Source organism: Rhinolophus ferrumequinum, chromosome 18, assembly GCF_004115265.2.
Source record: "Rhinolophus ferrumequinum isolate MPI-CBG mRhiFer1 chromosome 18, mRhiFer1_v1.p, whole genome shotgun sequence".
In the NCBI taxonomy this organism is placed as follows: Eukaryota; Metazoa; Chordata; class Mammalia; order Chiroptera; family Rhinolophidae; genus Rhinolophus; species Rhinolophus ferrumequinum.
In genome coordinates, this window is record NC_046301.1 from 51,036,317 (window position 1) to 51,062,727 (window position 26,411).

A 26,411-nucleotide genomic window follows, 5' to 3' on the forward strand; every position below is an offset into this window, starting at 1 on the left:
CCCAGACAATAGAGAACTTTCAGGCCAGGATGCACCCCCACACACCCCCCCCCCCAGATGGTGCCATTGAGACTGAGGCACAATCAATGTGCATACTGCAAAAAGAAGGGACCTCTTAAGTCTTTCCCCCTCATGGCTAGCCTCTGGGCTGAGAAAACCACTTCCTCCAACTGAGGAGCCCAGAGCACTCACCCAGCTCTAGTCCCAGAAAGATCCATTGCCATCATAACAGTGGAGCCTCGGTCACCCTCAATATGACAGGTAGAAAAACTACATTTTTGTTAGATATTGGAGCCACCTACTCTGTCCAGCCCATTGGGTCTCTCTCTAATACTAACTGCACAGTGATGGGAACAGAGGGCCAGCCTAAGGTAAGACAATTTACTTTTCCTTTATTTATGATACTGGGTCTAAGATTATAACTCCTTTCCTATATGTTCCTGAGTGTCCCATTCCTCTAATTGGCCACGACTTATTGTCTAAATTGGGAGCCTCTCCAATGTAACAAAACTGGTTAGCAGGCCTATGAGAATGTAAGAGTCTGAATTAGAACGAGCCCCTACTTTGGGGCTTCCAGATTTAAAAAAAAAAAAAGCCTTTTTCCCTTTATGTACACAAAAGACTAGGCCAATCTCCTAACCCAAAGATTGGGACTTGTACAGAGACCAGTGTCCTATTTTTCAAAACAACTGGACCTATGGCCCAAGGATGGCCTCAGAGCCATAGTGGCCATAGCCCTCCTAGTCAGGGAGGCCCCCAAATTGACTTTGGGACAACCTCTCAAAGTCTTTACACCTCATCAGATCCAGGACATGTTAGAAGTAAAGGGACATCCTGGCTAACTGGAGGGAAGCTTCCTCAATACCAGGCTCATTGCTAGATACCCCGGACCTTACCTTAAGGGCATGTCAGACTTTAAACCCTGCCACTGTGCTTCCCTCAGCTGCAAGCAAAGTCTTAGAACACGCTTATGTAAAAACCCTAATTGAATGGACCCACAAGATACCCCTTTGGGAAACCCAGATGAGGAGTGGTTGACAGATGGCAGCAGTTTTGTAAAAAAAAAAAACAATAAAACTCAAAAAACAAAATATGCTATTGTCAGTCTAAACTGGATAATAGAGGCAAAAGCACTTCCTCCAAGCATAAGAAGCCCTCCAGGGCCTTCAAACTTCCTTAGATTCACTGGCAAATGTAGTCCTTGACAATAAACCGGCTATCTGCTGGCGGAGCAGGGGTGTAATCTGCGCTGTCTTTAATAAAACCTGCTACATTTATATTAACAACTCAGGGAGAGTCAAAACAAGTATACAGACCTGTCGATAAGCCAACATCCAGGCTACATCGCTATAACCAAGAGACAGAATCCTAAGAGAATCTGGTCGATGATTAAGAGCGCCGTCTACAGCCTTATTTGGTGTTTACCCATTTTAAGGCCTTTAATAACTATCCTACTCTCGCTGCTCTTTGGTTCATGTCTATTTAACCTCCTTGTCAAGTTTGTTTCTTCCAGCCTTCAACAAACAGTTTCATGAAACACGTGCAAGGTTTCCAGCCAGTCTTGACCAATGAAATACCAGGCTCAGGAGCGTATCCACCCTTGGATCAGGTTGCCAGAGATTTCTACTTCTCCTGGGTTTAGGGTCCTGACAAAGTCCCTCTATCAGCAGGAAGTAGTTTCAGATAAGACCTTCGACCCAACCCCTTTAAGATTAAGGAGAATAAAAATCTCTTAATGGGGAATATAGTCTGTGGTCACATAATGTAGTCATGCAGAACCTTGACTCACATCCCCTAGCCAATAAACCACAATGAGCGGACAGAACCATAATCGCTGAAGAGATAAGCGGGTCCAGGGAAAGTTGCTAAAATCACGCTTGCACATTAGTTAAAAGAGCAGTCTTATAATTAACTTTTCCTCATTATGATAATAAGAAATACTCCCCTAGGTAGAGATTTAGGATGCTAATGAGACCTGCGATGCATGAAGTAGCAGGTAGGTAAACAGCGCAGGTGCGGTGTAGGATCCACCTCAACATACTTTGGGGAAGGGAAAGAAAAGGGGTGGCCCCTAATACCAAGAACCTATAAAACTACTGAATCTGTAAACCTGAGGGAGCCACATCCATTCTCTTTCCGAGTGTGCTCCCTTGGTGCATCAAGCTTTCGCTTTAATAAACCTTTCTCTCTGCAAAACTGTTTCGCTCTTGTTTTCTGTTCTGACAGGGGCGAGGACGCCTGCACAGGTAACATACTGGAGAAGTGTGTTAACTTGCTAAGATTGGCCATTTCAACGTGGGAGGCGGGACGACAGGCATAATGGTGGTCTGACATTGGCCACTGAGCTGGTAAGAATATGGCCTGGTAAGACTGGCGCAGAAAGAGGCGAGGAAGCATCGGTGCGTAGCTTTGTTCAGTGATTGGCCGAAGGATGGGATGCCGGTCTTTTATTGGCTAATGCCTCTGGGGGTGGGCAAAGTGAAAGCCAAACGGTCAGCGATTGGCCAGCACGGCGCGGGACGGACATTTCGGGCGCGGCGGGGACGCACGACTCGTGGGCGCTGGCCCGGTGCCCCGGCGCGCGGGTTCCTGGTCCTGGCACGCGATGGCGTCGGGCGGTGGACGCTGGCTGCGCGGCCTGTGGGCAGCGGGGCAGCCACTGTTCCAAGGCCGTGCGCTGCTCGTCACCAACACGCTGGGCTGCGGCGTTCTTATGGCGACCGGGGACGGCGTGCGCCAGTCCTGGGAGATCCGCTCGCGGCCCGGCCAGAAGTTCGACTCGCGGCGTTCAGGTGAGTTGACGGGCGCTGTTGGCCCTTAACCCTGGAGAACCTTTGACCCTGACCTCAGATTTAAAGACCCCTAGACCAGATCCGCGGGCCTGCCCCCTACCCTGTGGCCTTAGTCCTCGGCAGGACCCTTGATCTCCGCGTGCACCCTAGAACCTAACAGCCGCCCCCGGATCTCCCCTCTCACTCGTGTTTATAACCTGTCCCTTTCCCACCCCAGATCTCTGTCCTATTCCTTCTGCGGGTCTCCATCTCGTCCTAGCCCGGGTCTCAGTCCGCTCCCATACCTGGGGTTTCTCTCCACTCCCACCCTCTGAGTCGTCCCCTCCCACCCCCTGGGTTTCTGTTCCCTCCCATAGCAGCGTTTTCTATCCCCTCCCATACCAGCGTTTTCTGTCTATTCCAATCCTGTGGGTCTCGTCACCGCCCACCCCCTCGGGCGCTTCCCTCCCACCTGCACTGAGGGACCGAGCACTGAGCACGGGAGGCTGCACCCGGGGTAGTCTGGGAGCATCCTGGCCCCAAAATTCCTTTCCCGCTGTGCCTCGGTTTTCTCCTCTGAAAAGCAGGGCAAAGGTAGAACACCCTCGCAGGGTGAAGGGTTGAGGTGAGATGTAAAAGGAGCCCTGGAATAATGCCTGGCGGTGGAGCTGGTAATGGAAGAATATCTGGGTGGGCTCTGGGAGGGTGTCAGGTTTACCCAGGTCTTAGCCAGGGAGGGAGTGGATTGAGGGGTTTGCTGGACTTACGTGGCCCCCCTGATTCTTGCATTACCCTCAGCGAGCATGTTTGCGGTGGGCTGCAGCATGGGCCCCTTCCTGCACTACTGGTACCTCTGGCTGGACCACCTGCTCCCTGCGTCTGGCCTCCGTGGCCTTCCAAACATCCTCAGGAAGGTCCTTGTGGACCAGCTGGTGGCCTCTCCCATGCTGGGTGTCTGGTACTTCTTGGGTAAGGAGCCCGGTGAGCTTGGGCTTTGCAAACCCTCATAGGTTGGGAGGGACAAAGCCAGACTTGTGTTAAGAAGGATGCAGAGGTACATTTCTGATGTACCTCCTGTGTGAGTGGCCCTGGACTGGAGTGTGGGTCACAGTGGTGACAGGAGAGACCCAGTGGGTCAGGTGTAGGTGTGAATGGCAGAATCACAGACAATGGTTCTAAATGTAGGAGGGATGAGGAGAGTGTCTGTCTGATGGGACTGCCCCAGACGGTTGTTGGGAGGGCTTCCTAAAGGAGAGGAACTCAGCTGAGACTTGAAATAGGAACCAGCAGCCAGAGAAACAGAACAGCCCATGCAAAGACTCTAAGGCTGAAGGAAGAGGAGCTGAGTGAGACTAGGATTTGATGGCGCGGAATCATCCCAGTTTTTAGCTCTGGGAAGAAAGTTGCCCATTTCCCATCCCCCAGGACTGGTAATAGAACAGCCTCAGCCTTAGGAAGGGTGTGTCTCCATCCTTCCTGGTATGTGTTTTTTTGTAACCTGTCTCCCTCACTGGGACCTACTTGCTCAGGGTTGTTTCCTCACATCTGCCACCCTATTGTACCGCCCTTCCTACTGCAAAGCGTTTAAATGTCCTGGTTCCTCAGCTTGGGAGACTGTCCCTCAGGGTCCCGCCCACTACATTATTGGGACTCACCAGCTTCTGACATGCTCATTTTCTTCCCAGGTCTTGGCTGCCTAGAGGGCCAGACCCTGGACCAGAGCTGCCAGGAGCTTCGGGACAAATTCTGGGAATTCTACAAGGTGGGCGTACTCTCCCAAACGCCTCCCATCCTGTTCATTCCCCACTCTCTTCCATCTATCCTGCCCCACCCCTCGCAGCCATCAGGCCCCACCCAGGTCCCTTTGGCCCATCCCTTACTGTACTCTGCACCTCCCCACAGGCTGACTGGTGCGTGTGGCCCGCTGCGCAGCTGGTGAACTTCCTCTTCGTGCCCCCCCAATTCCGAGTCACCTACATCAACGGCCTGACACTGGGCTGGGACACATACCTCTCCTACCTGAAGTACCGGTGAGCGCAGTGGGTGGACCAGGTTCCCAGGGGACTCCTCAGGGGCCACACATGTGAGCCCCACATGGCAGTATAGCTATCCTCCAGCGTGGGGGCCTCCTGTGCCCTTGACAACATGCACCCTGGAGTGGGTGGGTGGGGAGCTGATCACCAACAGGATGAATACCGAGCCCCTCTCAGCTATCTGATGGGACCTTGGCCAGGTCCCTGCCACATCTTTCCAGTGAGGCTGACCCCAGCCCCCAGACAGGTGGAGGAGGGCTCCATGAAGAGGAGCCTGAAGGACCAATGCAGCATGTGGCCAGACCCTCTTGTGAGGACAGATCCCAGGTGCCCTAACGCCACCTGGCTGAGTGCCCCTGGGCAACATGCAGACTGAGCTACCCTGCCTCCCAACTGGATGCCAGACTGGGCAAGACTGACTTCCAGCTGACCACCAGCCTGGGCAGTAAGGAGAATGGGCTCCTGAAGCAGGCCAGGCTAGGGTCCTGGGCCAAGTCCCAGCCCCACCCCCATTCGTGGGCATCTGGCTGGGATACCTCTTCCAGGCCTCAATTTCCCCATCTGGAACAAAGCCATGAAGCTGGGTAGTCATCCCCCAGCCCTGCTCACCCAGAGCCTCAGGGACCAGGATGTCCCATCCTCAGCACTGGGCCCCAGCTACCCAGCCAGTCCCAAGCCCCAACCCCTCAGCACTACTGTGGACTGGGCTCTGGGCCCTGGAACCAAGGTGGGGACATCGCCCATCCCCTCGGAGCAGGGCCTGGCCTGGAGTTGGCCCCCAGGATCTGGAGCCTCAGGCAGGGCTAGGCAGCGCCAGTGTCATGCTCTGGTCACGAACTGTGGAAACGATTAAATTCCATCTGTAATTGAAAGTCTTGTGGATGACCACGCCAGTGCTGGAAGGGGGCACTCATAGGGACACAGCACTGTCCATTTGCTTTATTGGGTGTGTGTAGTGTTGTCATGACATCTCCTGGGGGACTGGGGACACATTTGACACTCATGACATCAGATGGGTCTGGTGGGGGCGGGGGGTCCTAGGGTGCTGAGTACCCACAGCAGCCTCCCCTCCAAGAAAAAAGGTACAACCTTGGGGGTCCAGGAGCCAGGCGGGCCATTGCCCAGTTCCGACCCACCCTGTGGTCCATGCTGAGACTCCACTGTGGCCTCAGCCCCCCATGTCGCAGCCAAGGGTCTGGCAGGCCTGGCTACCTCCCATCATCCAGTCACCCTGCCCTCGGGTATCATCTGGTCCCTCTTAAAAACCGAGAACTATTGATGGGGGGTGAATTTTTAAAAAGGTGAGGTCTGGAGAGGAGGGTGAGTGGTAAGTTCGAGGGGCCACGCCACGCCACGGCAGAGCGGGGGACAGGGCTATATGTACAGGGTGGGTGGGGTGCCGAGCCCCCAGTGGACATCTCCAATAAATAAATAAATAAATAAATAGCTACAATAATAAATAAGGGTGACGGGCTAAGTCGGGGGCAGGGGTCTCGCGCCCACAGCCAGGGGTGGGGGGCGTCCAGGTCAGGCCTGGGGGAGGACGGGGGGGGGGGGGGTTGGGGGGAGGCAGGGATGGGGACCAGGATGGGCCAGCTAGCTCTCAACAAGCGCAGTCCTGGTGTGGAGGCGCCTGCTGGTCCGTGAGCTGTGGGCCCTGCTTGGCGCCCGTAACCGCGGGGTCGGCCGTGTCCAGCGACTCAGACATCTTCTCGCAGATGACATCCACCAGGCGCTCAAAGGTCTGCTTGACATTAATGTTGTCCTTGGCGCTTGCCTCAAAGAATTCGAACCCTATGGTCAGGGAAGGGACGGGTGAAGACCCTGGGCCCCCCCCACTCCCAGAGACGATCCTCTGAGGCCAGAAATACCTGGAGAGTCCCAGTGCTGACCATACCAGAAAGGCACTGGCAGGCCCCAGGGGAAGTAACAGTGAACTGACTCAGCCCTGTATTTCCTGCACTCCTTTCTTGACCCTAAAACTGTCTCCTTATTGTCCCCAGGGCCCTGGCAAGACCTACTGCTCTCTTCCCCACCACTCAGCCCAGCCCCAGGCACTGACCCTGGTGGCATGTGACACTCAGATCCGGCCATGCCCTCCCCTGTTCACACTCTCCTTCCTTGTTGCCCTCAGAACAGTCCCCACTCTTCACAGGGTCAGGCCTGGCGTGATCAGCCAGCCACTCAGTGAGCCTCATGTTGCAGCCATGTAAGACTATTTGCCAAAATTCATAGGATCTTTGCCCAAACTATTTCTTCTCCCTGAAGGACCACCCTTTCTTCAAGTACCAGGTACAGTGTCTCCCCCGTCCAAGAAGCCTTACTTATGCCAGGCAAAGCCTGGCTCCCCGCTGGACTCCCCCCAGCCCAGGTCCTTCTCCCTCTACCCCCACAAAACCGGAGGCCTTTTGTGGGCCCAACAACACCCAGCACAAAGTTGGGCAGTGAGGTATCAGAATGAATCAGTAACTTCCTGCAGAGTGAATTACACACATCCATCAAGGTCCACCTTGCAGAAAATGTAAATTGTCTAGACTGGAATCCAGGCCCCATCCGGCTTTGCTGAGAGACCGTGGGTGTGTCCCCTCCTCTCTCAGGGCCTCAGTGCCCCTCTTCTAGCCTGCAGGTGTCTAGCCCCACCGGGCACTCACCAAGGTGGTCGGCCAGCTGCCGGCCGCGTTCCGATGATACCACCCGCTCATCCTCCATGTCACACTTGTTCCCCACCAGCAGCACCTGGGCATTGTCCCAAGAGTAGGTCTTGATCTGGGTCGACCTGGAGGAGGGGGCCACAGGGGCAGGTTAGGGCTTGGAGGAGCCGAGCTCCACTTCCTCACCCCACTCATTATTCCTTGAACACGGCAGGTTCAGTTCTTCCTCCAGCCTCTGTTCTGCCAAGAGTACTCTCTGTGTCTCCGCTGCAGTGGTTCCCTGCTTTGGAAACCCCACTTTTCCAGCAGCCTCCCATCCTTCCCAGATCTCTGCCTCTGGAGAGAAGAATTTCTCCTTCAGCAAAATCAGAAGTTTTCTTAAAATTTATCATTACTTTTATGCAGAAAATGTAAATGTTTATGTCCTTCAACCTGTGCAAATTGTCCTTATATTTTCTGTACCCCCCCTTCTAGGTTTTTTCCTATGTTTATAGTTTCATTTTTCCACCTGAAATCCTTTTTTCCTGTTATTTTTGAGCCAATGACACCGTGTTTTAATGATTATAGATTAATAGCAGGTCTGGGACCCCAATATTGTCATTCACATTTCTACCAGGAGGCTGGGGCTCCTTCATCAGCCTTTGCCCCAGGCTTTGCACCAAGCCCAGCTCAGAACACAGTCTGAGGGGGAAGGTGTGTGCTCACCAGTCTTGCACAGCATTGAAGGACTCCTCGTTGGTGATGTCGTACATGAGGATGAAGCCCATGGCACCCCGGTAGTAGGCTGTGGTGATAGTTCGGTACCGTTCTTGCCCCGCCGTGTCCTATGGAAGAGGAGACGGATGAGAGAGGACACACACATAAGCTCCACAGAGTGGAAACGAGCTCTGCGATTGTCCAGTCCAGCCCCCCTGAGGCCCAGAGAGAAGTAGGGGCTTCCCCAGAGACACAGGAAGTCAGGAAGAGCCAGCCAGCTGGCCTGCACTGAGAATTGGTGCTCAATCATCCTACAGAGCTCAGTACGTGCAGAATTGTTCCCTCTCATCAATACACGTGTATAGGACACTGCCCTCAGCCACACCCTGCACTGGGGCACTGGGGACACAACTGTAAACAAAGTGGACAAAAATCACTGCCCCTGTGGAACTGACAGCTCAGTGCAGGAAACAGACAATAAACATGTAAAAAGAAAAAAATATTCTGTCGGAGGGCAATAAGGATTGAGGAGGAAAATAAAGCCAGACGGCCTGGGCAGTGTAGGGGATATGTGGAGATCAGGGGAAAGACAACCCAGGCAAAAGGCACAGCCAGAGCAAAGATGCTGATGTGGGACCGCCTACTATGTTTGAGGATCACTAAGGAGGCTAAGGTGATGATGAAGGAAGACAGACTGGGGGGAAGAATCACAAGGACACACCAGGCAGGGTCTCCGAGGCCCAGGGAGAGATGCCGGCTTTACCCTGCATGAAATGGGAGCCCTGGGAGGGCTGGGAACTAACAGGCTCCTTCAGGCCTCTGTGGTTGGGGGAAGCAGCCAGGCAACCCTAGAGGAGGTACCTGTGCCTCTACCTGGCAATGAGTTTGGGGACCAAGATCTGGTGAAACGTCAGACATATGGAAGAACTTGCAGATGGGGGAAGTGAGGCACCAAGCCCATTCATGCTCCTGCCAATAGGAGAGGACCCAGCGTTGTCTCCTCCCCAGCCCTGGAGAGCACTTATTAGGCTCTGATGGAGGAGCAGGGGTGCTCTCTTCTGTGCCTCTGGTGTATAGGAGGCACCTGATACATGCCCAGTGTATGAATGAATGAATCTAGACAAGAATGAGATAGGCAAAGCTGGGGCTGCTTTTCTGGGAAGGGAGCGTGATGGAGCTGGGAGTTCCCCAGCTGGACCCACCCAGATCTGCAGCTTGATCCTCTTGTCATTGCGGTAGATGGTCTTGACCTTGAAGTCGATGCCCACAGTGCTGACGAAAGCGGGCGTGAAGGAGTCGTCTGCATAGCGGAAAAGGAAGGATGTCTTGCCCACGCTGCTGTTGCCAATGATGAGGATCTTGAACATGTAATCAAAGTTCTGGTCCGAGGACTCCTTCTGCCCATAGCGCGAGTCTGTGGCTGACGCCATCTAAAGGTGCAGGGCACAGGCTAATGTGAAGGGTCCCCTGCCATTCCCAGGCTCGGGATGTAGAGAACACCAGAGCCACAGAGAGGGACTAGCATGCTGAGATTACCTTCATCCCACCAGAAGCCCCAGTACTAACTGAAGCCCAAGGCAGAGGGCGGAGCATGACCTTGAAAGGTGGGGGTGAGGGGTTCAGGAAGGAGCTCAAAGCAATGGGGATGGGGACACCCCTGCAGCCCTCTCCAGCAGGCCTGCACCCCAGATCTAGCTGTAACCCTAAACCCTACGACTGCCGCCAGGACCTACCATCAATCATTTGTTTCTCAGAACCGAGAACCAGTGCACGTGCACACTCGTACACACGTGGATGGTCCACGAGGGGATACACGTCTGCAGCCCCTCTTCCCCCAGGCCCCCAGGTTGGCAGAGCTCAATCTGAGGCAGCTGCATCACATGATAGGGGCGGAGCGTGCACACGCTCACGTGCACACAGCAGGGCACACACTCACCCTTACAGGCGAGTGCACATATGAGGGTCGAATAGTCGGCGCACAGGACAGAGACGCAGACACCTGCCTGCGCACTGACACGCATATACAAATGTGCAAACCTACCCGTGCGCACGGCGCCCTCCACCCATGCAGGCGTGTACACGTCACCCACACGGTCAAGTATCCCCGTGCACATATGTACACGACTGTGCACGCACACACACAATCCACGCGTTTCCCTCCACACGCGTGCAGCAGGCACACACTTGGGTCAGTCCCTATGGGGTTATACGAACACACCCAGGAACACACGCAAGGGTACACAAAGACCCGCCGGCACAGAAGAGCGCGCACACGCGTGTGCACAACCCGCGCACGCGCACGCACAGCTTCCCGCAAGGCACTCGCCTCCCCTCCCCCTCCGCCGCAGAGCCGGGGTGGGGGGGTACGGGGGTGAGAATCGGACAAGTAGGGGAGCCAGAGCCCTATCCTTCCCCAGGTCCGCGACCACCGCATCCTTCCCCCCTTTAGTACCCCCAACCTCGTCTCCCATCCCCTCCAGCCCACCAGTCAAATGAAGGTTATTTAGGTGCTCCCAGCGGGAGCGCACCGGGCCGCCCGGGAGCTCACCTTGCCTTGCACCGATGCGGTGGTGACTCTAGCGGCAGCGACTTTTTTGGCAGCAGTGGTGACTGGCCCCCAGTGAGCTGATGTGGGGCTGCGCGGCAGCGGCGGCAGTGGCAGCGGCTCAGGCCCCTGCAGTCCGCGGTGACGTCCTGCAAAGAGCGGGGCGGGGCCTCATATGCAGATACAGCCGTGACACCACCCTAGGGCGGAGCCGCGCATGGAGCTATGGCCCACTGATGCTCGCAGAGCCAGGAGGGGCGGGGCTTCCACGCAGATTGACGCACAAATGGAGCGGGGCCCAGCGTGCGCATCCAGTAACGGGTGGGAACGTTGCAGGAGGGGGAGGATAGCTTTCCGGCTCCGCCTCTCCTCAGTGTCATGGAGGCGGGGCTGCGCGTCATTCTCTCACTGGCTTAAGAACTCGAGCGACGGGCCAAGTAGCCAATCAAAAATTATCACCTTCCTCCTTGTGTCCAATGGTGGCTCCCTAGTGACTGAAGGGACGAGAGGCTGAGGCCTTGGCTGAGCCGGGATCTTCAGGGGGCGTTCCCCTTCCCCGCCCCCGCCTGTTCAGGTTGGACACTCCGGCGTCCCCCACTCAAACCAGAATTCTGTGACCTATTCCCAGTTTCAGAAAAGAGGAACAGAGGTCGAGAGCTGCTCCATGACCCCTATTTATGGGGCTCAAAATAAATAAGTACAAAAAGAAGAAAAAGAAGAAATAGGGGTCTATAGAAACCAATTTCTGAGCTATAAGACCCCCAAAATGGGCCGGGCTGGTAGATGCACCACACTGTTTCTGAGATGAAAGAAGAGATAGCCATCAAGAGGGCAACCCCTCCCCACCAATTCCCAGAAAAGGAGGAAAGGAGCTGATGGACGCTCCAAGAACCCTGCGCTTCCCTGCGCCCCATTTTCCAGAAAAAAAATTCAAAGAAAAGGCGGAACAACGACAGAAAAACGACCTATCGCCTAACACCTGGAAACAGGGAGCGTAACAGCGATACCTAGAGACCTAACAATAAAGATGCAAGGCTGGAAGAGAATTCAACGTTCCCTGGTTCCTGAATTAAAGACAGGGCCGCCGAGACCCCCACTCCCTCCATCCTGGGGAAACAAGACTCAACGTGGAGATTTTGGGGGCTGAGATTCTCCAGCGTTTTTCCCCAAAAATCTTGAGGAGGAAAAGTCAGAATTGCGGGGGGTGGGAGAACGAGACCCTGGCTCCCATACCAGGTCCCTGTCCCCCAACTCCCTCCGGTCCCCCGAGTGCGCGTGGTCCCAGGAGAATCCGGATCCCTCTGATTCCTTCCCAAGAGGAAACGGCGGGGAGGGGCTCGTCCTGTTTATAAAAAGTCTGCCAGCTGCAGAGGCGCGGGAGAGACCAGAATAACTGCGCTTGGAGGCCGTCCCTCCAACCCACGCCTGCTCCCAGCGCCCTGAAAATGTGAGGTCGTCCCTCCCGCTCTGCTTGCATTTTTTCTAAGGGTAACGTTTTTGTCCCTCTTCCCCATTCGGACTATAAAAGTACCACGAACCCACTGCGGAGAATTGGGGAAAGTCAGAAAAACATAAAAAATAAAAATAAATCCACCCCAGTCTCTCCCCAAGGGGAGACTGGCAGTTGAGTTCCAGCTCTGGGTGGGGCTCCCGGCGCAGCTGGTGGAGGATCAGGAAGTGCAGGACCGCTTGGTTCCCTAACCTCCCAAATGCTTGCTTTAGGCTTCGTTGGCACTCAGAAATACCTGTTTTTCCCCCGTGTGGGTGGCACTCGGAAATACCTGTTTTTTCCCCCGGGGGGGGGGAAACCCACAACAATGTGCACCAGCTTCTACCTAGAGGAACTTGTATTTTAACATCAAAATAATTCAAGGCCTTTACTGCTAAAAATCAGCATTCAGCTCTGGAATTAGGGATGGCTGCATGGGGGGTGCTGCATGCTTTGGGGGGTCTTCTGTGTGGCAGGCGGCGGGGGTGGGGGTGGGGGGGTAGACAGAGCCAGGTCGGAGAAGGGCCCCAAACCCTCCCAGGTCCTGTCCTACTCAAAGTAAAGTCCAGAATCCTCCCCATAGCCCAGGTCCCACAAGGTCCGCACCAGCTACCTCGCCTCTCATCTTTCTCCTCCAGTCAGACACTCCTTCCTCTGGTTCCAGGTGCGATCCTGCCTCAGCGCCCTTGCACCTACTATTCCCTATGCCTGGAGCACTGCTTCCCCAGCTCTCTCCGGTCCTGGCTCTCTCATCCCCTTCAGGTCTCCGATCAACACCCACCTTCTTCAGTTTCACCCTGTCACCTCCTATCACATCACCATATTTCTCCTTCCTGACACATCAGAAATGATTATGTTTTTTATCCATTAGCCATCTGAGAGCTCTGAGAGCACCTAGACCTATGACACAGTAGGTATCCTGTGATATGACACAAATGAATGAATGAGTTATTGGAGAGAGGGTGACTTTGACCAGGGAATTTAGGGAGGACCCCTCTGAAGAAATGACATTTGAGCAGGAACCTGAAGGAGGAGAAGGAGCTGGCCATGGAGAGTGGGAAAACAGTGCTCCAAACAGAGGGATCAGCAAGTGCAACGACCCTGAATCTAAAACTTACTAAACAAGCTCAAGGGACGGCCCCTCTCCAGTTCTGTGAGGAGGTGGAGCAGGCAACATTTTCTCCCTTAACAGAGGGCAGACTGAAGTCTTGAGAGTCACCCTACCATTTCACAAGGGCTGGAAGTTCTAAGCGTTCCTGAAGACCTTCTTCCACCCTGCTCTTTGGGTCTAGGGTGAGCCACAAAGCCAAGAACCCCAAACAGGAGAATACAGGGGACCTGGAGCATGTGAGTGACTTCGGTTTCTACATCAGTAAAATGGGAGAAGAAAGAAGCAGAATTAATTTACACTTTGAGCATGTATCTCAGTGCCTGGCTCGGGTCATGCTTTCCTCAAACGTTACCTGTTGTTGCAAAGAGCCTATTTTACCAGTGAAATTACAAAGGCTTCAGGGGGCTAAGGGACTTGTTGAAGTTGTCAAAATCCATCTTTGGGGACACTGAGGATGGCACAGTGGACCTGACCCAGGCCTCCTGGAATCATGGTCTGGAGAAGGTGGCAGACACGAATCAAAAAATCCCCCAGAGATTCCACCAGTGCCAGCCTGGGATGGCAAGTAAGAGAGGGCTTCCCAGAGGAGAGGTCGCTGAGCTGAGACCCAAAGGATGAGGACGAGGGGAAAGATAAGCATTACAGTTGGTGGGCCAGCATGTGCAAAGGCCCTGAGGTGGGGCCATGCTTGGGGTGTGGAAAGCCAGTGTGGGTAGAATGTAATCTGTAAGGGAGAGCAGGAGGATGCCTGTAGCCCAAATTGAAGGGGACTATATGAACACTCATAAGGTAGAGGAAAATCTGGAGGAAAATAAGGTGAAATGCCGAAGGCAGATGAATGAGGTCTATGAATGAGGTTATAACAGAATTTTATTTTCTTCTTTATATGTTTCCATTCTTTCCAAATTCTCTATGGTGAACATGTATTACTTGTAAAGGGGGAGGGAGAAAAAAATTATAAATAATCATCCCCTAAATCTCTGCCTTTTAAAGGTCTGGAAGGAAATGCATCAAGTTCATGACCCAGATGACGTTTCTCCCTCTGTGGAATTTGATCATTTAATTGTGATGATGATGAATTATCAGTGGAATCATTTAGGAATGAAGCCAGCTATTCTGGAAGCCAGAGGCTACTGCAAGGACCTGTGTCACGTATACATTTTCAAGCACTCTGGGAAGGAGGCAAGAGTGTGGGAAATACTAAGCCTTCCAGAGACTGGAAAAGAACTTGAGACTTGAATGCAGAGCCAACTCGTCTGCTCTGGGTGAGGTCACTCCCGCCCCAGGCTGACCTCCAACAGGTGAGATGCAGGAGGGGCAACCGGCCAGGCGAGGAGGACCCGCCCCCCCAATTAGCCACACCTGTCGCCAGGGGACGCTGCTGGCTAATGTCCAGCGCCCAATTACGTGGCCTTGAGCAGACAAAAGGACTGCTCCGTGCCTCAGTTTTCCCACCTGTGAAGCAGGTGTGATGCTAGTTTAGGATAATAGGATGTATTTAACCCCCGAGAAACATTCAATGCCCCACGTTTCTAAGATATTTCAGGGCGGTCAAAGACACCACCCCTCAACCAAAGTTTACCCAAGTACTAGGATCAGGCCATAGGACCAGATCAGGCCCAAATTAGGATCTGGGCCTCAGTTTCCCCCAAGTACTGGGAAAACTGAGGCCCAAAAGGCCTCCCTAGGGGGAGTCTGGGGCACCTTCAGAATCAGGAGATGCAAAGACCCACCATGGTGGGGAATTGCATGTTTTTGTTGCTGTTCTATAAGAGGGATAATGTGTGTGTGTGTTGGGGGGGGGGGGTACCAGCAGGAGGTCCTGCAGCCAGAGAACAGGGAGCAGGTGCATCCTGAAAACGGAAATTACAGAGACTTAAAGCAATAACCAATACACAAGCAGGGACAGGCCACGTCAGTCTTCAGAGATGCCCCCACACAGACCCCTCTCTTTGCTGCTCTCTTGCCACCCTCCCCCAGAGCTCCAGAGCTAGGCTTGGGACTGGACAAAGCTTTGGTGCCAAAAATTCCCCCATTCAAGGTTCCGTTCTCCTGCAGGGAGCTGCCCAGAAGATGTATAAGGCACCTGCAGAGAGCATCTCCTTGGAGCTGACTCCCCACCTCCTTGCGCAGGGCTACCCCAGAGGCACATAGCAGGTGCAGGCCTAGCACATAGTAGGTGCCCAATAAACATCTGATAAAGAATGGAAGAAGAATGTGATGGATGTGGCTCAAAAGTGATCCCTGGAGAAGTTGGGCCTGAGCCAGCCCCAGCTTCAGAGCTGACTTTGGAGGAGGAGAGCTCTCTCAGCAAAGCCCAGGGTCAGAGTGGACCCCAGACAGATGCCTCCAATTTGACCCTGAGACTTGCCTATAACTAGAAGCTTGGTTGTCTCCATCTGTGTGAAGAAGGCAAAGCGTGGGTCACCTGGGACCTCTTCCTAGAAAGTCTCCCCTTTGGCTATTAGGTGCCAAAGGGCTCAGCCATCACATTGCCCTCATGGTCCACGCAGGGCTTGCACATGGTCCTCTGGTTGTCCGGGCATAAGTCCCTAGGGTCTGGTCTGGCCTCAGCGGATAAGAGCTCAGTGTCAGGGGACTCCGAGGCCTCCTGGGCCAACATTCTCTCCTCCTCCTCCTCTTCTTCTGCCTCCTCCAGAGTCAGCTCAAATTGGAATCTGTCAGGGCCGCCTCGCTCAGGGCTGATGGGGTCCACAGGGCTGTGGGGGATCTTGCTCTGGTACCACTCGCGGTTGTCTTCTAGTGTGTCCAGAAGGTCCTGTGCATCTGGGTGGACCAGGTCAGCCCATGTCTCCCACAGTGGGTGGGCGATGTAGTCAATGAAACCCACCTGTGGGGTGGTACAGGGTTGTGGGGAAGAGGTTCACCCTGAAACAGACCCGTTCAGCCTCCAGGCCTTTTGCCCAGGTTGTTCTCTCTGCCTGGAATGCCATTTTCCAACTCCTACTCATCCTTCAAAACCCTCTTCAAATAATTCTTCCTTTAAGAAGCCTCCCCTCCCCACCTCTGGACTCTCCCAACCTTTAAGTCTTTCCTTCCACCTCAGCCCTAACCCCTCATCACTGGATGTACGTGTCCCCCAGACTGAGAGCCCCTTCAGGGTCCCCCACACCACTCAGAACAGACATTTCCAAACCCTGTGAGTGCAGATCCCTCTCCCTGCAGCCCAGGCTGACTCCACTTGGCCCAGTGCAGACCATGCCCTTAGGTCACACTCCCTCATTGGCCCGCCAGGGCTCAAGCCAGAACTCACGGGGTCGGCTTGGCTACTCCTTTCCCTCCCCCATTCCCCGTCGCCCTCCAACCTGGGACTTTTCCACCGAGGCCGTATGCTTGTCGCACATGGGGCTGATGTCCAGGCCTGACTCGCGCTCACGGTCACCCTGCTGGAAGAACTCAGCCATGATGCGGTCCGTCCACTGGCGGTACAGGGGCAGTGGCTTGGTGGGGTTGCTGAGATCAGCGCAGTGCACGAGGTTCTGCAAGACCTGGGGAGACCGAAGCTTAGGAGGGCTCGGGCCAGACACCCCCAGGCCCAGTTAACCGTCTCCTACAGGCTGGCACCATGGACACACACCCCTCTTACAGGTGGGGAAACTGAGGCCCGGGAGGGGAGGGAATGGCTGAGGCACAATCACATGATTCTCAGCACTTCCATTTCTTCAAGTTTGGCACAGTTGATGCTTCATAAGTGCAGCTAAATAAGAGGCGTGGAAACCGAGGCCACGGGGTCCACCTGGCTACACACCTGAATGCGGTCAGAGTAGTTGTCCAGCAACAGGACTCCCAGGCTCGTCACCTTCTTGGTCTCCACCATGGTCTTGAGGTCAGCCAGGAGGTTCATGTGTTTGGACATATCAGTAGCCAGTACCTGGGGCCAGGTGAGGGGGGCATGACAGGAGGAAGCTTTGCTCCTGTCCCTCATTCCCAGACGTCACACCCACTTGCACCCTCAGCCCTCTGGGCTTCAGTGTCCTCATCTGTGAAATGGTGGGATATAACGAGATTGGCTGCAAATCCAGCTCACAAGAGGGATTGAGTCAATGGTCCCATCTCCGAGGCTGTTGGGTTCACAAGGTGCATCCCACCTGTTAAAGATTAAATCTGGGAGCTGAGGTGAGATGTGCCTGAGGGCAGCAGTGAGGCCCAGCCCAGGACATGGCCCGTGTGAAAGGCCTGTGAAAGGCCCTGGGGCTGGATGAGCTGAGAAACATAGAGAAGGCAGTTACGGCTCGAGCAAGTGAATGTAGGAGCAAGTGAACACAGGAGCAAGTGAACGCAGGAGCAGTGGAGGATGGTGGGAGTGGAGAGGGCTTCAGAGAGGAGTGGGGGACTTATCAAGAGGACGTGGGAGCCACAGGTGAATTTGAAACTGAGAGGGACCTGACTTGGTGCTCCCCAAACCTCCCTATGGCCACTACATGTCTGGGAGAGCTGTTTTCAGCCATTTGGAGGGAAGTCTGGCTGTTTCAAAATCAACTTTGCCGGACCCATGTGGACCCAGCCCAGAAGTGACCCACACATGACCCATGGGCTGCTCTGAGAATCAGATAAGTCTCAAAACTTCTTCTCAAACCTTCCATCTGCCATAAATGATGCTCCCACTGGGGGTGCTCACCGCCCAAGGCCCCGACTCTGTCTCACCAAACTTTTAGTTCCTCTTCCCTTGGATCCTTGATTTCCTCTGAGCCCTCCCCACATGCTGTTCCCTCTACTGGGAACACTCCTCCCCACCCCATGGCCCTCTCCACCCTGCAGGCCCCAGCTTCAGTGTTCCTTCCTGGGGAACCCCTACCTGACCTTGAGCCTCTCTCCATCACAGCTCTGCCTATGGGTCTCCATCATGGCTGCCACCCACATGTCCCTCTCCCCCACAGAGCAGAGTCTCAGAAAGACCAGAACTGTCTCGGTCATTGAATAGGGCAAGCACACAACAGTTGCTCAATAAATGCTTGTAAAATGAATGAATGAGGCACAAGACCCCAAAATTTACTGGTATCTTCCAGCCTGAAAAATATCAAATAGACGGACTAAAGGCTCAGAAAAAGTTGCACCTGAAACCCCAGAAGTTCAGTTTCCACATCACTTGTCTTTGAACCACAGCCAGGACCTAGGGCCTGGACACCCCACCTAGGGCTTGGAAGGTCATTACCTCATTTTACAGACCAGGAAGCTCAGACTCAGAATGGGGACATGTCCAGGTCTGGCTAAAGCCCCAGCAGGCCCAGATTGCCCCCCCGCATCCATCACTGCGACCTCACCATGTCAATGACCATCCTGCGCAGACTCAGCCGCTGCTTGGTGCTGAGGTTCTGGAAGATGTCACAGTTCTCTGCCTGCAGCAGCTTAAAGCCCACAGCCAGGTGGTGGTTCTCCAGCACTGAGGCATCATTGTACATAAGCGCGAGCTCTGAGTCTGGGGGGGAGGTGGAGAGCCTCAAGAACTGCGCCCCCAACCCACTCCACCAAAAGGCAGGTTTGGTGAATACTTGGCAAACTCCTACTCAGGTATTGAAGCCCTAACTCCAATGACCTCCCCCTCCAGGAAGCCTTCTGGGGTCCTGTCTCTCCCTCTGTCCATGCCCTGACTCCATAGGGCTGGAGGCATGTGTGTTCTGCTCTGCCTCCTCGAGACTGGGGCCTCCTTGAGGACTTGGCATGGCAGGGGACAGTGCATAATGAGTGCTGGTTGAATGAACAACTGAGTTTTCATCTAATTAGATTCTGCGATCCTCAAATGAGAGGTCTCCACTCTCATCCCCAGCTCTCCTGGGACATTTATATACAGGAGGTGCCCAATAATTACTTATTAACTGAATTTTTCAGATATTAAAAAGCACCCTAAACTTTAAAATCTCAGTGGGCCCAGGACAGGTCAGTCACATTTGTTATTCTCTCATTTATTAAGTGTGTACTTGGACCCACTCTGACAATCTAAGAGAGAGAAGATTGTCCCAACCTTTCATGAACAGGGAGACCAGGCTCAAAGCAGGGATGGGGCCTCTGGAGATCACATGATTGACAAGTGGAGGCAGGGTCCCCTGACTCACTGGTGTTAATGAGAAACTGGTTGGAGACCCCAGGATGGTCCACATCATGGATGGCACTTGCAAAGATGGTGGCCAGGACTTCCAGGTCTGTGAACACGGCCTGAGTAGGCACAGACATAATAGGTGAGGGGCAGGCTCCCTGCACCCTGTAACTGCCTAGGCTGCCCATAGGGCCATACCTCAAGTGCAGGTGTGGCCAGAAGCACATGCGCGGACTGGGCCACATCGGCGGCGTGCAGACTGTTGTGGTAGGCCACATCGGCATGGTAGTGACCCTCCAGGGTCAGCAGGTAAGTGACAAGTGTGTCCGCTGGGATCTGAAATGTCTTGAGCAGGTCCCGTTCCTGGTCCATCACAGGTCCCCAGTCAGGACCTCAGCCTCTGGATCCTGTTCCTACGCCTTCTCTCCTTCTGAACTCCGATCCATCTCACAAATGCCCCCTCTTTCAGGATGCCTTCAATTCTGAACTCACTTGGTCTCTGTCCTTCCTCTCTGGTCCATCCCTGACCCCCACAGTTGTTCCCTCCAGGCCTTGGCCCAGGGCTGAGGCTTGTTGACAATCAGCAATGAACTGTTCAACCTAGTGAACTCCTATTCATCCTTCAATGCCCTGCTTAAATGATCCCATTCAGGGGTGTTAGGGAGAAGTTGAAGTATATGTATCCCTGAGGTTTTGAGGTAGGAAGGGGTGAAGGAAACCCAAGGGTATTGGAAGCCAAGGGCACAGAAGGTACCTGAAAGATGCTGAATATGATGGCTGTGAGAGGCCGGTTTCCACTTAGCTCCGCCACCTTGAATACGTCAAGCCCCCACTTATTGGTATCTTCTAGTTCCTAAAATTTGAAAAATTAGAGCTTGACCCCAGCCTAACTTCCCCAGAATCTGGACATGCAGCCCCTCAGACCCTAGGACCATTTGCCCAGTACACAGATGGGCAAACTGAGGCCCAAGATAGGGCATCCAAACAGTTCCAGGACTCAAACCCGGGTCTCAGCATTCTGGTTGGGGACCCACCTTGGCCAGTTGCCCCTCCTGGTCAGTCTGGACCCCAAAGCGTGGGATGGTGGCTGTGGAGAGGCTGGCACTGTGGGGGAGCCCACGCAGGCTGCTGATCTGGGACATGGGCCTCAGGGGCTCTGTGGGGGTTCCCCTGGGCAACTCCACCTCAGTCTGCTGGTCTGTAGGCAGGGCAGGGTGGGGCTCAGAGAAGCCAAATTACCTGCTAGAGTTGTCCTGCCTAGCCTCAGGTCCCGGACTTTGCCAAGCCTTGGGATCAACCTATTTCTTTTTACCTGAACCAAAATAAGCTCAGAGTAAAGTTCCTGTCTGGACTGTAGCTACCCCTTTCTTCTGTTCATGGCTGATCTTGGTGAACACTTCTACTGGACATGGCCCCTCGGGCTCAGTATTTTTCCCCAAACAGCCCAATGTTCTTTCTATCTCCCAAGCTGAAGACCCAGCTGTCTGGTCTCCTCCATCTCCTCCTTGGAAAACTTCTACTAATGTTTCAAAACCCTAGCTTTAATGTCCCCCTCTTCCTGAAAGTTCCTCCTGTTCCTTCCTCTGGTCCAGCCTTCACTCATGTAGCTGGGGGTGTTCATGTCTGGCTCTGTCTTCCCCAAACTGAGCTCTGCAATAGAAGTCTTTCTTTTCTTCCTTCTTCCTACCTCTGTAGTGTTGCCCAGACAGTGACCCACCACAGCTCACCCAGGAAGGTTTGGGAGATGTACTCGGACACCTGGTTCCCAGAACGGCTGGTTTCAGACAAGTGAGTCAACTCTCGGTTCAACATCCTCTTGAACTGCAGGGAAAAGTAAGGACAGTGATGAAGGGACACTGGGGGCGGAGGCAAGTGATATTGGCCTCTGGTCCTACTCACCTTGTTGGAGGCCATCTCCCCCACCGAGTGCCGCGTCTGCAATGTCTCCAGCTGATCCAGACACCAGTCCAGCTCGCTCAGTGTCTCCAAAGCCAGCTTCTGCCCAGTGTCCTCTGGGGGCAGAGTCAGTGAGGGGCCTGCCCCACCCCACTCCGGGATTCCATATCCCTTATGCCTCCCTCTCTACATTTGGACCCTGGAACCCTTCCCAATGGGGCCACTCAGGACCCCAAGATTTGAGTTGCCGATCTGTCCCCAAGTGGCTGTGTGACCATGGGCAGGTCTCTGCCCCTCTCAGGGCCTCAGCCACCCCATAAGACTCAATCCCCGAGGGTGTTACGAGGAGCACAGCCTAAGGACTCGGGCAGGGGAGATCACCTTGGGGAGGAAATTCACAGCAGTACCCACAGTGGGAGCACGGGGTAGGAGCGGGAGCATTACCTGTAGGTGGAGGGGGCTGACTGCCAGATGGAGGGTTCCCGATGGATGCTTGCCTGCAGTACAGTCCGCTCAGGGGTGGCCCGCCTCACCCATTTGGCCCCGCCCCCCAGCCCACCTTGTGTGCCTGCTCCACCCCTCATCTTGGCCCTGCCCTTCTCTTCCACAGCCCCTCCCCGGTGCTGCACGTGTAGGCCGCTCCTCCTTGCCAGGCCCCACCCCCGCCCATCCCCTGCATACTTGGCTGCCATGTGGCCTTGCAGGTGGGCTAGCACCGCAACGTTGCTCCGAACCGTCCGCAGACTGGCCAGGACCTGTCGGTGGGGTATGATCAGAATTGCAAAGGGAGGGTCGACTCCGCCTGCATGGCTCACACGGGGAGAGGGAGGAGTGGGCACTCACCTGGGCAAAGGGTGTCACAATCATGTCTTCTCCATGTCTGTGGGGAGATGGGACATCAGAAAGGGTGACCAGGGAGACCTCCTGCGCGTTCCCATCTTCCAGCTTTTGCTCACACTATGTCCTCAGCTGAGCACATAGTTCCTTCAGGACTCCTCCTTCGGGTGTCCTATTGGTCCCTGGGCTCCCGTCACTTGACTCTCCCCTGAAACCCATCACAGCCCCTCTGACCACTTTATCCCTACCTCACAAATGGGGAAACTGAGTCCAGGGCAACAGGGGTGTTAGAAGCAAGACAGATATTATATCTCCCTTTGCATTATGGCTACCAGGAAGCTCAAATCAAGGTATTTTTTTCTGTTGCTGCCAATTGTACTTAATGTTTCTGGATTGCCACCCAACCCCAGCCTAAAATCAAGCACAGAAGATCACCATATATCATTCTAGGTCTGCTCAACTGAATAAGGGAGCTGCCTTGCCAAACTCTTACTTAAACTTCAAAGCCCAGCTCAAATGGCCACTTGAAGGAGGTGTGCTGAACGGAGAAATAAAGGAAGGAAGAAGAGACAAGGAGGTGTCATCCCACCAGCTTTGGACTCACAGGTCGCTGGCCACAGAAGAATTCCGGGACATGGCCTTAGGTGAGAGTTCATAGTCACTGTCGGAGCGATACAGGAAGGATTCTCGCCGCTGACTGTACTGGCCAGAGGCCTGGACCACCCGGCCAAGGCCAGGCCCTGACTGAGGGTCCAGGGCGCTTCTCCTGCATGAGAGCCCATTATCCAGGTCAAAGCTGGAAGCAGAGGTGGCGTGGTCAGAATGAGGATCCTGGCAAGCTGATGGCTGATGGTGGCCCATATCTGTTCTGCCTTATTGTCTCTAAGGTCACATGGTGGACCGGGCAGGAGTAGCCTTCAGTTTGTCCACCTGCCCCACAGTCACACCTCTACTCAGTTCCTGTACTCAGGGACCCCGCACCCCTTATGCCTTGGTCTCCACGTCTGTACCCAGAGTCTTTCCACTAGGACGAATCTGGACTCCAGGATCTGAGTTTCAGGTCTCTCCCCAGGTGGCTGCATGAGACCATTGGTAGGTCTCAGCCTTTCTCTGGACATCAACCAACCCCACATCTAATATGAGCATGGTGGACTCTTCTCTGAGGTCACTTTTAGGGAGTTCACTGAGCACCTGGGAGGTCACGAGGCACCCATACTACTAAGGAAGAAACAGAGTTCCAGATCGCATGGTAAGTTCACAGGAACTGGAAACGACTTTCTGGGCTCCCCTCTCTGGAGGGGCCTGGGTCCTGCCTAGATCCTGCCAGTTCCAAGGCCCCCCACAGCCAGGAAAGCACCACACCTCCCTTCAACCCCAACCAGCTTTGTTCACGCCTTGGATCACCTGTCGCCTCCCCCAGCCCTAGACCCCACCCTCAGCCTACGTGACCCTGCTCAATCTGGTCCACTCCCCGACTCCCCTGCTTCATTTTCCGGTATGCCCTGGCTGTTCGCTTCCTCCTCCCGGCCTTTGCACTGGCTGTGCCCTCTTCCCAGGAGACCATCCTCCCCACAACGCCCCCAGCTCCAGGCAATCTCCATTCCCCACTTCCCAGCTCTCTCAGTCCTGCCTCTCCCTCCCGCCACACTCTGAGTAAGTGGGGATCTATGCTCATTCCCAGTGGGGTCAGCGATCAGAGAGTGGGAGGGGGTGTGGGGCGAGAACAGAGGTGCTGGAGGGCGTGTTAGCAACCGAGCAAAGGGGCTGCCTGTGGGTCACGGGCTTTGAGAGGGTCGTCAGGAAGGAGACAGGGAGACACCAGGGACCACCCACGGCTGGGGCTTCTGGCCAAGAGCCAGTGTCCACCTGGTCCTCCGCCAGGTGACCCCATCCGGGATTCGGCTGGATTCTCTCTGGTTCAGCTGGATTCGGGCTAGCTCGGTCAAGCAGGGCCGGGTTTGACTAAATTCTAGCTGATCACACAGGGTTGGACCTGGTCCAGCTGAGTTCGGTTGGGTGAGTTCGGTAGAACTTAGCTACGTCCGACCGCGCTCGGGCAGATTCGGATACATTTGGGAACGTTCGGCTATGTCCGGCCTCACTCAGTTAAGTTCGGGCGTGCTCGGCTATGTCCGACTGCTCTCAGCCAGTTTGGCTTCAGCGGCTCCAAGAAAAGCCCCGGCTACACGCGCGCACGCCCGTTTCGTGACGTCACCGGGAGGGCAGGGCTTCTTAACCCTTCCCTGCCTGGCAGGGTCGCCGGGGCGGGCTGAGGGACGCTCCTAGGGGTCGGCTAGCAGAGGATACCTTAATCCTCCCTCCGAGGGGGAGGCCTCGGGGTGGCGACCCCTCCCCCTCCCCGCCTAAACTCAAATGTTCTGGGAAAGCACATCTATGGATAATTAGGGAAACTGAGGCCGGGGGAGGCCACAGGGTGCTGGGTTCGAATCCAAGGAGCGGGCACAGAGGGTTAAGGTCTAGTCGTCGCGGGGAAGCTATTTTTCTTTCTGTTTTAAACTACCGGGAGCGGGGGCGGGGTGGGGGCGGTCAGGCGGTGGTTCCGTGACGCTGGCGGCGCGTGGTGAGGTCGCCCTGACTGTGGGAAAGGCGCCTCTGTCTATCGGTTAGACACGTAAACTGAGGCACGGGGTCCTCGGAGGGACCCGCCATCCTCCACCTTCACCGTCTGAGACCCGAGGGCACTCCCTCGACGCCCCTGCCATGTCTCCAGAACCCTGGGCAGGGACTACCCTTCGCAGGCGTCTGGTGCAATGGGGCGCTCTCCGAGGACCGGGACCCGACTCCCGGACTGCAATAGCGCCATCAGGGGCCACGGTCACGATTGTACCCATCCCCGCCAGCTGTCACTGGCCGCCATGTGACTTTGAAGAAGAGACCTCCAGCTGCCAAATTATCAAGGGGGTGCGAATGCAGCACTAACCCAGAGCAAGGTAACAGACATAGTCGGTGCCCACAAGCCCCACCTCTGACCCCAGCCTCGCCCCTGTGCCCCCACGAAGTCACAGTGGAAGTCACAGTGGTTTGGTGAAGGGTCGGGATTTGAACCCAGAGCGGTGAGGAGTCTTTCGAGGCCCCGCGGGTCCACTCTCAGCCTGGGACATGCAACTACTCTCTTCCACTAGGCACACCCTGCCAAAGGCCCCCACCAAACCAAGTCTTCCTCCCGGAACACCCAGGGTTTCCCGTGAAGCCCCCAGGCCGTTTCTTCACCAGAGCAGGGTGGATGGAGGGGAGACCACGGGGAGTAGTGACCCTCACCCCTCCCCTCACTGCCGGGACGCTCAGGCTGCCTGCCCCCGGCCAGAGGGTCAGGAGGAGAAGTGCGTCTCAGCCCGTCCTGCTCGGGGCCGCACAGCTGGAAAGCGACAGCGGCGGGTTCCCCAGCCCCCTCCCCGCAGGCGTCCAGTCAGCGGGTGGAGGGAGACAGAGATGGAGAGACAGAGTCACCATCTGCGAGAATCAGAGATAGGACGGGGAAAGAGATACCGAGAAAGAGCTGGAGGGGCAGAGCGTCCATGCTCTGACCTCCCTGACCCTGACCGTGCCCTGCCCACCTCCAGCCGGGTGGTTCCAGTGACCCTCCAGCCCTCCTCTCGCCTCACCACAGCGGATGGGCCACGGTGAAGCGCCGCTGCAGGCGGATGCTCTGGTTCACCAGGAGCTTCCTGAAGGGCCCCGGGGAGCCGCGCGGGGAGTCCTTGGGGGAGTCAGGCCCAGGGGCCGGGGTGGGCGCGGTGGGGACCTGCATCACTGCGACAGCGTGAAGGCTGGACCGAGTGCAGACTGCGCGGGACCTTTTCTGGACAGCCGCGGGGGCGGAGCTGGTGAGGAGAGGGCAGAGGGCGCTCCCGCCCCTCCTCACCGCTGCACCGCTCTGGGACGCCTCCACGGGGACAAACGGGGAAACTGAGGCACAAGGCCGGCGCCACTCTGCTTCCCCTCTTTGAGGGCGGCCCGGAACCCTGATCTTTCGCCATTTTCCTCTGTCAACATGTCCCACAGTAATGCAGCTCACTGAGCTAACTTGGCTGAAAAGAGTGAGACACCGAAATCAGAAAGGGAAGCGCTCTCCATTATGAGCAGAGCACCGGAGGCAGGGAGTCTGCTGAGGGGCTGCCCAGATCCCACACAGAGATTCCAGTCTCATTCTGTCCATTCTCCAGATGGAGAAACCAAGGGCCAGAGCACCGAGGGGCTGCCCAGAAACAACAAACTCTTACTCCTTTGCCAGGTAGGGACACTGAGACATAGGTGGTAACAAACACAAAGCTTCAGGGCAGGAAAGGGGGGCTTGAAACCAGCTCCCCCT

At 55.2% G+C, this 26,411-nt stretch overlaps 3 protein-coding genes across 5 annotated transcripts; 1 reads left to right on the plus strand and 2 right to left on the minus strand.

Annotated features, from left to right (window-relative positions):
- The first annotated feature begins 2,483 nt into the window (after positions 1 to 2,483).
- MPV17L2 (MPV17 mitochondrial inner membrane protein like 2) lies at positions 2,484 to 5,676 on the plus strand. Of its 3 annotated transcripts, XM_033134444.1 has the most exons (5): positions 2,491 to 2,792; positions 3,570 to 3,740; positions 4,457 to 4,533; positions 4,674 to 4,801; positions 5,005 to 5,676. In XM_033134444.1, the coding sequence occupies exons 1-5, from the start codon at positions 2,606 to 2,608 to the stop codon at positions 5,138 to 5,140; spliced, it is 699 nt and encodes a 232-aa protein (XP_032990335.1). In that variant the 5' UTR covers positions 2,491 to 2,605; the 3' UTR covers positions 5,141 to 5,676. The 3 variants fall into 3 exon arrangements, with proteins under 3 accessions (XP_032990337.1, XP_032990336.1, XP_032990335.1); XM_033134446.1 differs by lacking the exon at positions 3,570 to 3,740 and having other exon boundaries at positions 2,484 to 2,792; XM_033134445.1 differs by lacking the exon at positions 5,005 to 5,676 and having other exon boundaries at positions 2,486 to 2,792; positions 4,674 to 4,805.
- A 55-nt stretch (positions 5,677 to 5,731) lies between these two features.
- On the minus strand, positions 5,732 to 10,862 carry RAB3A (RAB3A, member RAS oncogene family). Its single transcript, XM_033134447.1, has 5 exons — positions 10,700 to 10,862; positions 9,354 to 9,581; positions 8,161 to 8,279; positions 7,456 to 7,580; positions 5,732 to 6,598 (listed from the first exon to the last, which is right to left on the minus strand). Exons 2-5 carry the CDS (start codon positions 9,579 to 9,581, stop codon positions 6,408 to 6,410), a joined length of 663 nt encoding a protein of 220 aa, XP_032990338.1. The 5' UTR covers positions 10,700 to 10,862; the 3' UTR covers positions 5,732 to 6,407.
- Positions 10,863 to 14,158: 3,296 nt separating this feature from the next.
- PDE4C (phosphodiesterase 4C) lies at positions 14,159 to 25,894 on the minus strand. The gene is made up of 15 exons (XM_033134443.1): positions 25,705 to 25,894; positions 22,686 to 22,877; positions 22,088 to 22,124; positions 21,926 to 21,999; positions 21,689 to 21,741; positions 21,248 to 21,360; positions 21,076 to 21,169; positions 20,383 to 20,546; positions 20,103 to 20,201; positions 19,547 to 19,711; positions 19,368 to 19,467; positions 18,579 to 18,733; positions 17,066 to 17,188; positions 16,623 to 16,805; positions 14,159 to 16,147 (listed from the first exon to the last, which is right to left on the minus strand). Exons 1-15 carry the CDS (start codon positions 25,848 to 25,850, stop codon positions 15,761 to 15,763), a joined length of 2,085 nt encoding a protein of 694 aa, XP_032990334.1. The 5' UTR covers positions 25,851 to 25,894; the 3' UTR covers positions 14,159 to 15,760.
- Positions 25,895 to 26,411: the final 517 nt, after the last annotated feature.

Bases quoted from the DNA above. Each gene is read 5' to 3' on its own strand.
- MPV17L2 (XM_033134444.1), top strand. From the start codon at position 2,606: ATGGCGTCGGGCGGTGGACGCTGGCTGCGCGGCCTGTGGGCAGCGGGG. The intron at 3,741-4,456 runs GTAAGGAGCCCG...TTTTCTTCCCAG, and splicing joins GGGTGTCTGGTACTTCTTGG to GTCTTGGCTGCCTAGAGGGC. The intron at 4,534-4,673 runs GTGGGCGTACTC...ACCTCCCCACAG, and splicing joins AATTCTGGGAATTCTACAAG to GCTGACTGGTGCGTGTGGCC.
- RAB3A (XM_033134447.1), bottom strand. From the start codon at position 9,581: ATGGCGTCAGCCACAGACTCGCGCTATGGGCAGAAGGAGTCCTCGGAC. The intron at 8,280-9,353 runs GTGGGTCCAGCT...CCTCTTCCATAG, and splicing joins GGATCAAGCTGCAGATCTGG to GACACGGCGGGGCAAGAACG. The intron at 7,581-8,160 runs GTGAGCACACAC...CCCCTCCTCCAG, and splicing joins TTCAATGCTGTGCAAGACTG to GTCGACCCAGATCAAGACCT.
- PDE4C (XM_033134443.1), bottom strand. From the start codon at position 25,850: ATGCAGGTCCCCACCGCGCCCACCCCGGCCCCTGGGCCTGACTCCCCC. The intron at 17,189-18,578 runs GTGAGGTCGCAG...ACCTGGCCCCAG, and splicing joins GCAGGATGGTCATTGACATG to GTACTGGCTACTGATATGTC. The intron at 16,806-17,065 runs GTGTGTAGCCAG...CGGTCTCCCCAG, and splicing joins ACTACTCTGACCGCATTCAG to GTCTTGCAGAACCTCGTGCA.